The sequence below is a fragment of the Dromiciops gliroides genome, chromosome 3, assembly GCF_019393635.1.
Source record: "Dromiciops gliroides isolate mDroGli1 chromosome 3, mDroGli1.pri, whole genome shotgun sequence".
In the NCBI taxonomy this organism is placed as follows: Eukaryota; Metazoa; Chordata; class Mammalia; order Microbiotheria; family Microbiotheriidae; genus Dromiciops; species Dromiciops gliroides.
Window position 1 is genome coordinate 541632787 of NC_057863.1, and position 16044 is coordinate 541648830.

At 45.5% G+C, this 16044-nt stretch overlaps 1 protein-coding gene across 1 annotated transcript in view; it reads right to left on the minus strand.

Moving 5' to 3' along the window:
• DSCAML1 (DS cell adhesion molecule like 1) overlaps positions 1-16044 on the minus strand; it is a 529481-nt gene that overhangs the window by 55703 nt on the left and 457734 nt on the right. The window contains 3 exon segments of the mRNA XM_043998101.1: positions 7248-7376; positions 8104-8200; positions 9820-10019. Coding sequence (XP_043854036.1) covers positions 7248-7376; positions 8104-8200; positions 9820-10019 — 426 coding nt within the window.

Below are 16044 nucleotides of genomic sequence, written 5' to 3' on the forward strand. Positions count from 1 at the left end.
GTATACACTGGGATGGAGATTCCAGCATCAGAGATTAAAGGCCTTTAAAAATGAGATGAACACTTTTTGTGTGTTCTATGTTCACTGAAGTTCCATCTGAAGGCAGGAGAGTAGATTAAATGGCTTCTTAACATCCCCTCCAGCCTTGAAATCCAGTGAAGTTTAAAGAAGCCAGGTTCCTGCTGAGTAAGAAGTCGGCCTTGCAGCAGTTTTGTCGGTCTAAATTAAAGCATCCCCTAGTACGGGGCCCTTTGTCTGGCTTAGGGAGCTCTGATTTCAATTAAATTGAGAAATATTTATTAAATAGCTATAATAGTCAAGGTGAGAGGTTATGTGGAGCAACAGAATCTGGAAGACCAGGCTTCAATTTCTATTTCTGACTATAGGTATACATAGAATATGGGCTTAGTGTTCCAGTAGACCCTCCCTCCCTCCCTCCATCTCTCCCTTCCTTCCTTCCTTCCTTTTTTCAGACCAATGCTTTCATTGGCATAAGGAACTTCCTGGATAAAAAAAACTTCTTCCACCAATGCTCTGTAATTGTATTCTTACCAGGTTGTGTGTAAAAGGTATAGGTGTGAATAACCATGATTGAACCACTTAACTCTCAGGCAACCCTGTAAGATATTGGTAGAGGAAGTTTTCATCCTGGGAGTTCCTTACACCAATGAGATCACAGGTTTGGTCTCTTCCCCTTCCTCCTTGCACATCAGGATATAAAAAACATTGGTTATAAAGGTACTGTTGATATAAAGAGCAATGAAATGGTGCCTGCCTTCAAGGAGTTTTTATTCTTTTAGGGACAATGCAACAAGCACCCAGATAAGCAAAGAGGAACTAAGTAGTAACAACTGGGGAGATCCAGGAGGAAGTGGCACCTTGAAGGAAAATAAACAATGAATGATTGAGATGCAGAAGTTAGAAGGAAGTAGATGGTGGGGTTTTAAATAATTTTCGGACAAGCCATTTTTGGGGGGGAGCTGTTTTGGAGGATAAATTCCGACACTTACTGAGGGAAAAAACCTTGAAAAATCAACTTTTGAATAGTAAAATGGGGAAGGTATGGCTACACAACAGTTCATGTGAAAAAGATGTCTAGGTTTTAGTGGCCTATAATCTCAGGACAATTCACTAAAATCACTAGATGTGGTGGTGGTAAACACCTATAATTCCTGTTGCTGGGGAAGCTGAGGCTGCTCGATTGCTTGAGCTTGGGAGTTCTCACTTGTGGTAGGCTAAGCTGATTGGATGTCTGCACCAAATGTGGCACTAACATGGTGAGCCCTTGGGATTGGGAGGGGGGCACCAGGCTGCCCCACAAAGGGAAGCTGGAGGAGGCCCAGGTTGGAAATAGAGCAGATCAACACTTCCATGTCAATCAGCAGTGGGATTGGGCATGCTAAGTGGCAACTGTACTTCCAACCTGGGTGATATAGGGATACCTCGTCTCCAAAAAATAAAATCACTGGTGTTATCCAACATCCACTTTCTGAGCCTGCATTAAGAGAGGCATTGTAGCTAGGCATCATGGCTAACTTACCCTGAACTTTGTCCTAGACAGATCATATCTAGAGTATCAGGTTTAGCTCTGGATGTCCCATTTTAGGAAAGGGTATTGATAAATTGGAGAGGATCCTGACAAAGGCAACTAGGATGGTGAATGGCCCGAAGATCATGCTAGGTGAATATCAATTAAAGAAAGTAGAGGCATTTAACCTGGAGAAAAGGGAACTTGAAATATAACAGTCTCCAAGGACTGTTATGTAGAAGAGGAATTCAATTTATTCTAGTTGGCCTAAATTGACAATAGGATCAATGGATACAAATGGCAGAGACAAAGTTAGGGTTGATATATCGAAAAACATCCTAACAATCAGAATGATCTCTAAATCCAATGGGCTCCATTTGATGATAAGGGGTTCCCTGCCCACTGACTGCTTCAAGCAAAAGGCGGGATGATCACTTCTTGGGTATATGCATTAGAGGGGATTTTTGTTCAGGTATGGTTTTGAGTAGATAGTCTTTGAAGTAATTTCCAGTGCTTAGATCCTGTGATTCTGAGGGTACATCCCAGGAACCCCGAGTTAGGAGAGCAGCTTATAGTCCCGTTGGGTTAGAAAATGTGGAATATGAAGGGGAAAAATCTGGCGTCTACAACAAAAAGGTAAAAACTGATTTTGGAGGTCTTTGGATACCACATTCATGAATTTGTGTCTTACCCTGGAGTTAATAGGCAACCACGGAAGATTTTTGAGTGGGGGAAGTGATATGATCAGAACTGTCTTAAAGTTATTCTGGAAGCTGTGTAGAGGACATACTTGAAAGGGAAAAGACTGGAACCTGGGAGACCAGTTAGGAATCTGTTGCATAGTCTAGGGAAATAGTGATAAGGGCTTATACTAGGGTAATGGCCATAAATGGAGGGGAGATGGATATGAGAGATGTTTTGGACGTAGAAGTAACAAGACTGAACACTTGATTCATTTTGGGAGGATGAGGGAGAGGGACTATTCTAGGATAACTCAAGTTTCAAAAAGGTGTGACTGAGAGGATGGTGGTACCCTGAACAGAAATGGGGAAAAGTTGGGGGAGAGGAGGGTTTTGGGACTGGTGTGGGGGGGGGATAGATTCCATTTTTGATCTGCGGAGTTTCAGATGTTGCCAGGAGAGAGTTTAGTACTGGACATATAGATTTGAGAATAATCTGTGTAGAGATGGCAATTGAAGCCATGTGAACTGATGAGAGGACTGAATGAGAGAACACAGAGAGAAACAAGAAAGACTAGAAAAAGAAGAGATCTCAGACGACCACAGTTAGAGAATGGAGGTGTCCTCTTAGGAGAGAGATGTAGCCCATGGCTAGTGAGTGAGAGATGAACCAGTAATGGAGACTAAAAAGTATCAGTTACATAGCAGGAAAACAAGGAGATTACAGTGTCATGGAAGCCAATGTGGGGGCAGTGCTCAGGAGGGACTAGGATAGCACAAAAAGTGTCAGAGGTCAAATAGAGGGAGAAATAAGAAAAGGCATTTTGTAATCGAGAGTCTCCTTGAAGAGACCAATTTCATATGAGAGTAGCATCTTTTCCTGATAAACTATTGGAGTGGGAGCTTCTTGAGGGCAGGTCTGAATAGCATTAACTCACATTTAGGGGCAGCTAGGTGGTACAGTGGATAGAGCACCGGCCCTGGAGTCAGGAGGACCTGAGTTCAAATCCGGCCTCAGACACTTGACACTTACTAGCTGTGTGACCTTGGGCAAGTCACTTAACCCCAATTGCCTCACTAAAAAACAAAACAAAACAAAACTCACATTTATATAGTGTTTTCAGTTTTATGAAATGTTTTCCATCTTGTTTCTATTTTATTTATCCTTCTATTTTCCCTAGTACAGTGCAGTAATTCACATTTATACAGTACCTTATGGTTTACAAAGCATTTTCCTTCTGGCAATCTTATAAGGTAGGTAATGTGAATATGATTAGCTCATTTTACGGATGAGGAAACTGAGACTCAGAGAGATTGACCAGTTTTCCTGTAGCTGTGCAGCTAGTAAGTGTTGGTGCTAGGACTTGAGCCTGGGTGGTCTGGCTCTGAGTCCAATATTTTTTCATTCTAATATGCCACTTGCTTTAAATACCTAATGGGTTCTTTTTTTTTTTTTTTAAGGTTCAGTGATTCTTCTTGTTTCTCTATCATTTTTGTTGTTGTTGTTCGATCATTTCAGTTATGTCTGACTCTTTGTGACCCCTTTTGGGGTTTCTGTGGAAAAGATGCTGGATTGGTTTGCCATTTCCTTCTCCAGCTCATTTTACAGACGAAGAAACTGAGGCAAACAGGGTTAATTGACTTGTCCAGGGTCACACAGCTAGTAAATGTATGAAGTCAGATTTAAATTCAGGACTTCAGGCCCAGTACTATCATAGTAATTTCTAAATATATCCCCACCCACCTTAGTGCCTTCCCTTGAAACAAAGGGAAAAAAAATTAAGAGAACCAACCAAAAGACCTATCTATCTCAAACTCATCTGACAGTGTATACAACAGGTCACATATATAATCCCTTCAACAAAAGGAGGGAAGGACATTTCTACAACTCTTCTTTGGTGCCAGGAGAAATCAAAATTATATAGTGTTCTGCTTTATTTGATCATTATTTTTATTTCCATTGTACCTATTATTTTCCTTGTTATTCATTAATAATAATATGAAGTGCTTTAAGGTTTAAATAGCATTATATATTTATTTGTGTGTGCATGTATGTGTGTGTATGTATGTATGTATATTATGGGGTTAGGATTAAAGTTTAAACTAGCCAGCTAAACTGAAGGACAGACATACCTTGAGAAGCAAGAGAGATAAGCCCATTACTGATGACTGCTGCCTGAGTGGCCCAAGGGGACAGATAACTCCAGAAGTCAGGACTACCTCCCCTCATTCCAGCTTCCCTCACCCCTAAAGGGAACTTTCTACAGTCAGATGATCACCCCATCTGTCCCTCTACCATCCGTCATCTATAAAAGCTATGGCCTTTCTCCTGTTTGAGGAGATAGGTATCTCAGAGAATTCTTTCTGTGCCATCTCCCCTTGAGACTCCTCTTGAGGTCTCCTTTCTCTAGCACTTAAATAAAAAAACCCTATTCTAATTCGATTTGTGTGCAAGAGGGTATAATTCTTTAAAGAGGAATAACTAAGGACCCCCACTCACCCATTTCTCCCATGACATATATATGTGTATATATGTATGCATATATGTGTGTGTGTATATATATATGTATACATACATATACATATATTCTCATTTAGTCCTCACAAGAGCCTTGTGAAATAGGTGCTATTATTATCCTCATTTTACAGATGAGGAAACTGAGGCAGAGTTTAAATAACTTGCTCAGGTCTCCACCATGCCATCTAGCTGACTGTAATTGTATCCATTAGCTACATCCATTAGCTCATTTATACATGCATCGATATCATTCTGGGTCAGTTCAAATGTCTTTCCAAGTTTCTCTGAATTTCTCATATTTTTGTGTGTCTCATGACAATAATATTCTCTTCCATTCATATAAAACCGTTTCTAGCCATTCCCCAATTTATGGACCCCTACATTGTTTCCAGTTGTTTGATACTTTAGAAATTACTTTTTGCTTTTTTAACCTTGTCAATGGGTGGGGGAGGAAGGGTGGGAGGGAGAGAATTTGGAACTGAAAATAAAAAAAACCCCCCACAACTATTGTTTAAATATTTTAGTGTATATCATAGGGCTGCACAGAGTGTGATTATGTATGGGGCATTTCTATCTGTGTTGGACCTTCTCTGGGTATACATGCCCGGCAGAGGAATCTCTGGGTCAAAGAGGTATCCACAAGAGGGTTCTAATGAACACTGATCAGGTTGAATGAAATGGAACTGAACTGAACTGTCATCATCTTCACCACCTTCCTCTTATCCGTGGTTCTTTCCAGAATCTCAGGTGTGATCTCTTCTCAGCTTCTGTCGCTGGGATCCTAAAAGCCCAAGCAGGCAATGCCTCAGGGAGACTCCACACACTTGGGTGCAGGTAGTAGGAAGGTACTGGTGGTAGGAGCAGGCAGGAGGTGTTTTATTGAGCAATGGGTGGAAATATCTAGTGACAGCCTAGGTCTCCCCTGGATATGAATGCCCAGATGTGAATGAAGATCCTGCCACTCCACATCAGCATGGAGGGAGATTGAATGTGCACTGTCATATGGAAATGTCGGTCTAGATCTCCTGTCCCTACCCTGTCTACTTGTAGGTGGATTGTTCCCAACCTCACAAAGCACTAATATGCCTCTTTTCAGTTTTCCTGTTACAAATCTAGTTTAGGTTTTTATCCTGTGCCTAGAATATTCAAGAGTCTCCCAACTGACCTCCCCACCTCAAGTTTCTCCTCCTCCAATCTATCCTGCACACCATGGCCAAATATATCTTCCTTATACAATGTGTTGATGGTATCATTCTGTTGGGGGCAGCTAGGTGGTGCAGTGGCTAAAGTAACGGCCCTGGATTCAGGAGGACCTGAGTTCAAATCCAGCCTCAAACACTTGATATTTACTAGCTGTGTGACCCTGGGCAAGTCACTTAACCCTCACTGCCCTGCCAAAAAAAAAAAAAAAAAAGATGGTATCATTCTGCTCTTCAAAACCTTCATTGACTCCCCATGCCTGTTGAAAAAGTCCAAATCCCTTAGCCTGACATTGAAGACCATCTATCTGACCCCAACTCAGCCTTTGAGCCTCATCTCTCATTTTGCATCCCAGGCATATAAACTATTTTCTGTGTCCTGAATATGTATCAAGATTTCTCAACCCTGAACCTTTGCTCATGCACATTCCCATCTGGACTTCCCTTTCTTCCTACCCTCTACCCTTCCAATTTTACTATTTTAATCTTTTCTTCAATCTCATATGCCCATATCCTTTAGCCAAGTCTTACATGGGTTGGCTTCCATTCCCCCTGGAGAGACAGTGGAGTGGAGTGGAATCAGGAAGACCCATGTTCAGATCTCACCTCAGATTACTTACTAGCTGTTGTGACCTTGTGAAAGTTTCCTTCCCTGGGGGCCCCTTCCAGCTTTAAATCTATGACCCTGTGATTCCTCACCATCCTGCTCATCCTCCTCTGAAAACACTCCATGTTGTCAATATCTTTCCTAAAACATAGTACCCAGCATGGAATAAGATACCCCAGATGTCATCTGCCTGGGGTCAGAGTCCAGCAGTTTCTCTATTCCTCTTCTTTGTCTTCTGGTACCTGTTCCCACAAGCCTCCTCTTTCCATGTCCTACTCCAGCTATTCCAGTTAGCACTTGTATCCTTCTCAGGGTTTCTCTAATTTTGTATCCCCACCCCCCTTCCAAAAGGTCTTCAGGCTAGCCAGCCAGCTTTACTACTCATCTGGCTAAAGTGGGGACTCACCCAAGGGGAGTGGGCAAATTGCCCATTAATCAGACTGTCCGATTTGACTTTGGCTGCAGGGTCAAACAAGGGAGATGTGTCCATCTGCCACAAAGTTGAGTTGAAAAACTCACTGAATGTAATTGAAGTCCCCTTTCCCCATTCAGGTCCCCAAACCCAGCAATTGCTTTAAAAGAACGATGCTTTTTCCCATTCCTCCTTTGATTTGGAATAATGATAGCCCTACTTATAATGTGTATGAGGCAAGACAGAGGAAGTCAAATTCCACTCCCCACACCCCCACCCAATGCATGCACAGCAGGCACCTACCAGATTTGTTCTTATATTCAATGTCAAAGCCGGTGATGATGCTGTTCCCATCGAATCTTTGGGTCCAGCGCAGGTTCATGCTCCGGGCCTTCACTTCCCGAATCTCTAGCTCAGGAGGGTCTGGGGGCTCTGGGATTTTTGTGTGTAGGGGAAAGGTAGAGGGGAAGCCAGTGAATGACAGTGAAGATTTCCTCTTACCCTCACTCTTTAGGGAGGGCTTTGGGCCCTCTTTACTTCTCTCTGAGGAGGGATTGGGTGCCCCTGGTTTGGCCTGTTTATATTTCAGCCTTTCCTTGGGGTCTAGGTGAGGGATCTAGTAGTTGTGGCCTGAGAATTGAATTTAAAACCCCGCCTGTGACTTCTGCCTCCTTCTCATCTCTCCCTTGACTTGGAGAAGGGCACTGAGGGCTAAATTTCCCAGGGATCTCCAGAGCCAAAACCCTCCCCAATGGATAATACCCCCTGGGCATTGCCAAGGAGAGACCCAATCACAGGACCCGCCTTTTACTAGTGATATATTCCCTTCTTAACCAAAAGAGGCAATAAGAAGGTTGTGGCCTCGTTCAGCCCCATCAATCCATTTCTGAAATGGGCCAGTGGGCATACTGTAGGCTAGAGTCATCACCAACTTTTGCCATCTTCGCCTGGAGCTGGTATAGCTCTGACCTCCCACCCTGGCCCAACGGGGCAATAAAAGAGAATTTTACATCAACTGTCTCAAGACAATTCCCTCCCTTTCCACTCCCCCTTCCTCCATCTGTCTGATGCCCATCCCTTCCTCTTTGGGCCAGTGTAAGGGACAGCCCTTACTGAGGTGGGGGAAGGGTGGGGCACTGGGAAGGGAGAGAGAGGATACCTTGCACAGTGAGTTGGATCAGACCCCGGTCTTCCCCATAGGAGTTGATGGCATGGCAACTGAAGAACACAGAGTCCCCACGGTCAGCGGGCTTCAGCTTTGATAATGACAGGGGTCAGGGAGGAGGAAGGGAAACAAAGGAGTATTTCAGAGTGAGTCAAAGAAAGGCACAGTTTTGGTGAAGGCGGGGAGTGGGGGGACTTCTTGTATGTTTTTTCCCACCTCAGGTCCACAGATATATATGTATGTGTATGTGTATGTGTATGTGTATGTGTATGTGTATGTGTATGTGTATGTGTATGTGTATGTGTATGTGTATGTGTATGTGTATGTGTATGTGTATGTGTATGTGTATGTGTATGTGTATGTGTATATGTATATATGTGGCAGATTGATCCCATTTTCCATTACTCCCTCCCAAACAAGTCTGAGGGGAGTGGAAAGAGTGTTGGATTGGAGTCAGCAGACTTTAGTTCAGATCCTCTCTCCCATTGACTATATGTGTGATTGGGTAAATCGTGGAGATTCTTTGAGTCTCAGTTTCCTCATCTGTCAAGTGGAGGATGTGGACCAGACAGCCTTTTCTGTCTCCAAGACTGTGATCCCCAAAGTATGGAGGTAAAAAAGATCATAGGGAAAGGGAGTGGTGAATGCCATCTTCTACCCAAGGAGAAATGCTGCTAGGGCCTGTCACTATGAACACAGGGCCCCAGAGATGGATACATAGGGGAAATGACAAAAGGCAGCAGATAGATCAGTCATGAGGATGCTGGAGGGCTTCCCAAGGGTGCTAGGAAGAGAAAGTTTTTGGAGTTAAGACAGGGAGGGTCTGAGAGTTCTAATTATGGAGAAACCTGTGGTGTGCCAAGCATGGGGTTAGGCTATGGTGTTCTAAGTACTGGAGGAAATGCATGCTGTCGACAGAAAGGAGATGGGATATTCTGAGAATAAAGGGGTTTCAAAATTGGAGAAACAACTCAGACTGATTCCAGGGGGCAGGGAGGAAGGTCAGGTGTGGGTAGAAGCTATTGCTCATGTTGGATTGAGAGGGGGCCAATTTTCCTGCCGGTAGTCCAGGTTATCTTGGATGAGGGAACCCAATCACTGTCAAATTAAAGCAGCTGTATTGCAGGGCCGGGTGAATGAATGAGGGCTGGGTGACTTTGCTATATAGCTTCACTCCGATGGGAAGATTGAGAGATGGAGGGAACCAGTTCTTCCAAGCGGGTCGTGACCTAGTGCAGGTTTCCAGGTCTATAGTCAGCATGCCTCTGTGCTAGTTTTCTTGCCGATTTGCTTTAATGTGACCTCCCACTGAATGGCAATTTCTCACTCTGTATTGAGAAGTCCCACATCGGAGAAATAGAAACTGGTCAGATAGGCTGCTTTACCCTTTCTGGGTCAGGGAGATTAGTGGGATAATTCCTCATCTTCCCTCCCTCGCCACCCCCTCCCATCTCTCCAGTGCCAACCCAGTTAAGGATGCCCTGGAAAATAATTTTAGATGAAGACCTGTTGGGTTAAGTGTGAAAGTCGGTGACATTGGTTCCTTGGATTTTCCCCAAATGGAACAGAGAGGCCTTTTTGTGTCTGTTGGGGTTCCAGACCATGACATCCCACCTGCCTATCCTGAAGATACTTGGGAAAGTTAATAAATTTAGCTGAAAGCAACTTTGGGGGTTGGGTATGGGTGTTAAGGTGGGCAGAATTGCTTACCTTAAGAGTAGATATGACCTCATCGCCATTGTCCTTGGTGGTGATGGCATATCTCATGACACGGTCTGGGTCAATGACTGTGTCCCCCTTCTCCCAACGGATGATGATGGGGCGCTCCCCTCGTGCAGTGCAGTTAAGTTCCTTGGTGTGACCCTTGATGGCGATGGTAGTATTAGGATGTGAGGTGATCATGGCTGGTACTAGAGAGAGAAGGAAAAGGAGAGTGGGAGATAAATATGGGGTAACCCTACAACCTAGGAAGGGGGATCTTGGTGGGAAAGTAAGACCAAGCTTCCTTCTCTGCCTTCAGCTCCCTTCTACTTTCTACCCCCATCCTCCTCCCCTGCCATTCTGGCCTTTAGTAAATAGCACCATGTGCATGAGATGAGAACCACATTCACTCTAGAACCATAACCAGCAAAGTTAGCCAGGCCCAAGAAAGCATCAAGGTGGAAGTGGCTGGTGGAAGAAGGCTATCCATTGAGGGGAGTTGGCTGGGAGATGTTCCTATCAGTTTGTTTAACCTAGTCTAGAAGAGCCAGGGTCAGGGAAGTAGGACCCTGGTCACATGATCCAGCACACCTGTCGGCTCTCAAGCCATTGAAAAGATGGCGAGCTCTGTGTGGCTTCACAGGTGTGAAGCCCAAGTAGGGCTACATGACTTAAGGAATCTTCTGCTTGCAGTACGTGTTGGGACCCATTTCTTTTCTGACCTTGCTTGTGTTTGCCTGTCTGCCTCAGGATTCATTACTAGAAGAATGGTCCAGGGATGTGTGTCCTGGTTTATGTATTCACAGGAAAGCAGGGGCCCTTATCCAGGGGATTTACTTAGGGGATCTAACCAGATGCCCCACTAGTCTGTGTTTATTCTGTGGGTTATAGGATGGATTCAAATGAATAAAGGATTCATCAAGCCCCAAATTCTCACTTTACATATGAGGAAACTGAGGCTCAGAGAGGTGAAATGACTTGTCCAATGTTACATAGCTAGAAAGTAGCAGATTTGGCATTTGAACCCAGGTCTCCTGACTTCATAACTAATGCCCCTTTTGTTATACCAATCCTACCTCTCTTCCTTCATCAGGGGATGGTAATGGTTTTCAAAGGCCCCTTTGTCTATCCATACCCTCTTCCGGGCATTTTTTTTGGGGGGGAGCAATGAGGATTAAGTCACTTTCCCAAGGTCACACAGCTAGTGAGTGTCAAGTGTCTGAGGCTGGATTTGAACTCAGGTCCTCCCGAATCCAGGGCCTGTGCTTTATCCACTGCACCCTCCATCTGCCCCCTATCCATACCCTCTTTAGGCAAAACTTTAACTAGCCTATTCCAAATAGCCAAGCAATGATTCTGATCTTAGAAATCCCCAGAGAACATCCTTTAGGCAGCATTGCTAGGGGCAGCTCCTCCCCTTAGCTGTGACTGAACTTTGGCCATCCAGGGCCCTTCTCACACTACCCCTTTTCCTCTCTTAGAACCTCTTCTCAGGGTTTGGCAAACTCAAGCTAAGTGAAATACAAACAACTGATGATGTTCGTAATAAACTTTAAAATATTATATGTGAGAGGGTTTGGGGTTGATTCCAATGATGTAAGGAGTTCTCTGAAAAGAACTCCCTTTCCCAATACAGACCAACACTTGCTATTACAATTCATAGTCTTAGAGTTGCCTGAGACAGTAATAGGTTAAGTGACTTTCCCTGTGTCAGGACTTGCCAAAGGTAAGAGGCAGCACTTGAACCCAGGACCCCCTGACTCTGAGGTCTGCCCTCTCTGCTGTTTTTCAAATGTGAGTTATCATTACTAATATATTATCATGATTAACATTAAAAATGTTGCCTTTGGAAATTTGCATTTCGAGGAAGACTAAAGAGAAGTCAGCTATGATGACGGCATTTCAGGCTGCTCAGCCTGTGGGTGGGACGAACATTTTTTTTTTTGTTTGTTTTTGTTTTTTGATTGAGAGGCCTTCTTGGCTTCTCTGAAATCACCAGAGGCGGCTCTGCCTCAGCGGACCCCGACGCTAGGCCTCAGTGCCAGTGTGGTAGGATCTCAGCACATTCCCCAGTCCCGGATCATCAAATAATGAAGCAGATAAATTTTATAATGCGCAGCATTACACCAGGATATACAATAAAATGCGAAAGACAAATAACTAGGTGCAAGTTATAATGAAGAAAAAGCCTGCAGTCAGAGACATGCGAGTATGAATTATTGACTAAGGTTTTACACTCTCAAGGATGTGAGGAGGAATATTTTTCCATCAAAGATTTGCATAATTCACTCGTATAAACCTGGGTGGAATATAGAGTATGATTTTACATCAACAAGTCGGGCTTTGCATTGCAGATGCCCTCCATGTTTTAGGGGGGAGGTTTGGAACAGGAGGGCAGAGGGAGGAGCTGGGTTTGTTTCTGCTGTCCCCCCAGAGAGTGGATCAGAGGGCCTGGGGTCCAGGACCACAGAAAAGACCCCCAAAAGGCTGAGGCCCAGGAGGGCTTGTCTCAAAGGAGAGGTGGCAAAGATCAGGCTCAGACCGGACAGCCTTAAAGGGGCAGGGGTCAGGAATCAGGTGGGTGCAGGGGCCAGGAGATCAAAGGTCAGTGCTAAGTAACCCTGAAACAGTGCCTCTCAGGGGAAGAAGCTGGAAAGCCACCTCTGTGGCGGGCAGGGGCTATGAGGTGACTTCTTTTCGGAGGTCTCCACATGGACTATGTATGTTGCAGCCCTTGCCCCCAGGAAGTCACGTCTGTGATCCATCTGACTGGTAGGACTGAGAGGCAGACAGACAGACCGACTGACAGGAAAGATGGAATGATCCTATCTCTATACCAAAGCATGTGGATTCTGGTCTCTCCCTTTGTCTTGTTTTGCTTTGGTTCCTTCTGGTTGGGAGTGGGGGGAAGAGTAGGGCAGGGAACACTGAACAGAGGAAGGGAGCTGGATGGGGGGAGGGAAGAATGCTTCTTTAGCGAAGAGGAGGAAGAGGAAGGGAGGAAGAGGAGGAGGAGGAGGAGGGGGGGGGGGAGGAGGAGGGATTCACAATGATTAAAAAAAAGTCCCTTGCTGCTGTTCCTCAGCGAGGTGGAAACTCTGGATGCTTCATCTATTGACTGTCCTTCCAGGTTTCAGTAGTACCGAGTCAGAGCGGAGAGACGGCCCAGACCCGATTCAAAGCCACCTGGCTACAGGGAGATTGACGAGGCAAGGGGCCAAGATCCAGGAGCAAGAACCTGCCCGGGTAGGGGTAGAGGGTAGAGGGGTGGGGAGCCTTTCTAGGCGGAAGGGAAGCAGCGTGTGTTATTAAGTATCATGGTGGAGGTGGGTGCGCTGCCGCTGGGATGGCTTAAGGGACCCTAATTACTTCTGGAGAACAGGGGATATCACCCCATCCAGGGCAGCTCCTGGGTAACCAACCTCCTTCAGAAAAGTCACCCATGAAAAAAAAAAAGTACCGGGAAAGGCGTAAGATCTAAAGCGTCAGGGATTGGTGCTTCCTGGTCTCTACAGAAGCGCTGCAGGGTGGTGGCGATTGATACGAATGGGGGAGACACTTTCCCCTACTTAAAATGCTGCTTATACCCTGCCGCTTCCCACTTACCTTCTGAAGGGGCAGCCTTCCACCTCTCCCTACCCCGGCTCCCCTCAACTCTCATCAGTGCATGTTGGCAGAAGAGTTAGCAAACACTGGGACCTTCTGTTGTCAGACGGAGGGGCGGGGGCTGGGCCCTGGGGGCAAGTGAGGGGCATCAAATCCAGTGCACTGACTCAATGTGATGAGTGGGTTTCTCTGAGAACGCCCAATTCACAGCAATGCTCAGGAGAGAGCAAGCCCAGGAGGAAGACCCTGCCCGGGGTGGGGGGGTGCCAAGCCTGGGCACCACAGCGTGAAGGGCAGGCAAGCTGATGCTGAAGCTGGAGAAGGAAGCCCCTCCCCAGGAGAACTTTAGCTCTGCCTCTGTCTTCTGTCCCAAGGCTGCAGGGACACCTCAATCCAGTGAAGAAGTCATAATTGATTACCAGAATCACAAAGGGCCAGGTTGGGGCTCCTAGGCATCAGCTAGCACATACACAATTAGGGAAATGACCATCCCACCTTGTTCACAGGAATCTTTTTTTAAAAAAAATTTTATTTATTTTTTAAGGCAGGGTAATGAGGGTTAAGTGACTTGCCCAGGGTCACACAGCTAGTAAATGTCAAGTGTCTGAGGCCAAATTTGAACTCAGGGTCTCCTGAGTCTAGGACTGGTGCTTTAACCACTGTGCCACCTACCTGCCCTGTTCACAGGAATCTGAATCACAGGGCCCTATCCCCAGCAGGATGCTTTGCCCTAATATCTATGCAACCTCAAGCAGGTCACTCTCTGGTCCTTGGTTTTCTCATCTGTAAAATAGGTGTTGGATTAGATGTACCCTAAATTCTTGGCCCACTCTTAATAATCTATAATCTAGGTGTTGATGGAGAGGTTCCTAGACTTTCTCAGTTCATGGTATCAAAAGAAATACCCAGTAGTTGCATTTATTACTATGGCACACAACCAAAGGGTTAGTGACTTAATGCTTCTCCTCTCAAGAGGATTCATGGTTTAATAGGACTTCAAGGAAAGCAAAATCAGCACGGAAGTTAGAGGTAGGAAGAACTGAGTACAAATCCTGTCTCAGTCACTCATAAACTATGTGACCCTGGGCAAGTCATTTGCCCTCAGCCTCTGTTTCCTCCTTCACATACAAAGAGTAGCCCAGCTGGGGCAGGGGCTTTGGTTTAAACTGACTTGTACCCCTAATGAGAGAAACTCAAGGTCTTCAATACACCACCTTTCCACGTCTACCTCTTTCTCTCCTTCCAACCCATGGCGCCGCAGCATCCTCCCACACTACGATGACTGACTATAATAAATACTATTCCTGCTTCACTCCATAGTGGCCAGAAGGCAAAATCTAGAAAAATCTCTAGCCCAAAGAGCTCTGCATTCACGGATGGACATAGAAATCCATACTGTCTACACTTACAATAGAGTCACACATACTCATACGTGCTTGTATCAGTCCACAGAGTCCTGTACACAGACACACACACACAATCATACAAAAGGGCACCTGTGCAGAGACATACAGAGTTGCACACGGATACCCACACATAACACGGTGGCTTATATAAACCCCAACAGCCCCCTCTTCTGCTCCCTTCTCCCCTCATACACTAGTAGTTAATCTGGATTCAGGAAACTAAATTTGGTCATTACCGAGAAGAAGCCATGACTTCTGTCCAGAGAGCAAGCGGCCCCCTTTAGGAAGCTCCCTTTCTGGTGGGTTGGGAATGGGCAGCACAGGTGCCTGTGTGGGTTGGCTGTAGGGGGATGGGGAGATAGGGGCTGGGGTGGGAGGGAGGGTGGGGACAAACATCCAGGCTGGCAGGCAGAACTGGGGAAGGGAAGAAATGTAATGCATAAACAAACACAGAGTCTGAGTCCTGCAGTAATGTATGGTAATGACAGTCACAAAAGCAACACACTGCTCTAATAGGACACAGGAGGCTTTAATGAGATACAACTTCCCTGCTTTCTGTGGCAATGTAATTCAATTAACAGTGAAGGAAACTTCATTTTTTTTAAGGGTGTTGGTGGTGGGAGAGACAACTGTCTGGGGGCCTTATGGGAAGGGCAGGAAGATTTGGGGAGTAGGAAGGAGGTAGGGACAAGGGTGTCAGGTCTGGCCCTTGCCATGCTTTCCCAACTATAACCTCCCTCTATCCAACAATACCAAGGGACCTGAATGCTGTCCACCCGAGAGGGTCACATGGTGGTAGTGATGGAATACTCTGAGGAAGAGAATGAAAAGCCAGCTTCCTGTGATCAGCATAGTAACAAAAGGGGCCCTGAGATCTGCATGGAACTAGGATCGCGCCTGACCAAGAAAGGCGTGATGAGTCACACAGTACAGGTCTAAGAATTAGCGCTAACTTTTTTCCCCAGCTTGATTCTGTCCCTGACTTTGGGTAAATCCCTTTGCTTCCTCTCCTTTTCTGTAAAATGGGGGCAAATTAGGGATCTCCATCTTGCTTATTGCTTCCCATCTAGGAGACAGGGCTTCCAACCTACCATTGGCCTCTGGCTCTGGGCTCAGGAGAAATAAGGCAAGCAGTTTTGGGTTTGGGGAACTGGGACACAATTATTTACACATGAGGAAAAGAGGTCATTGTGAGGAAAGCTCCGTGAACCCTAACGCCCTG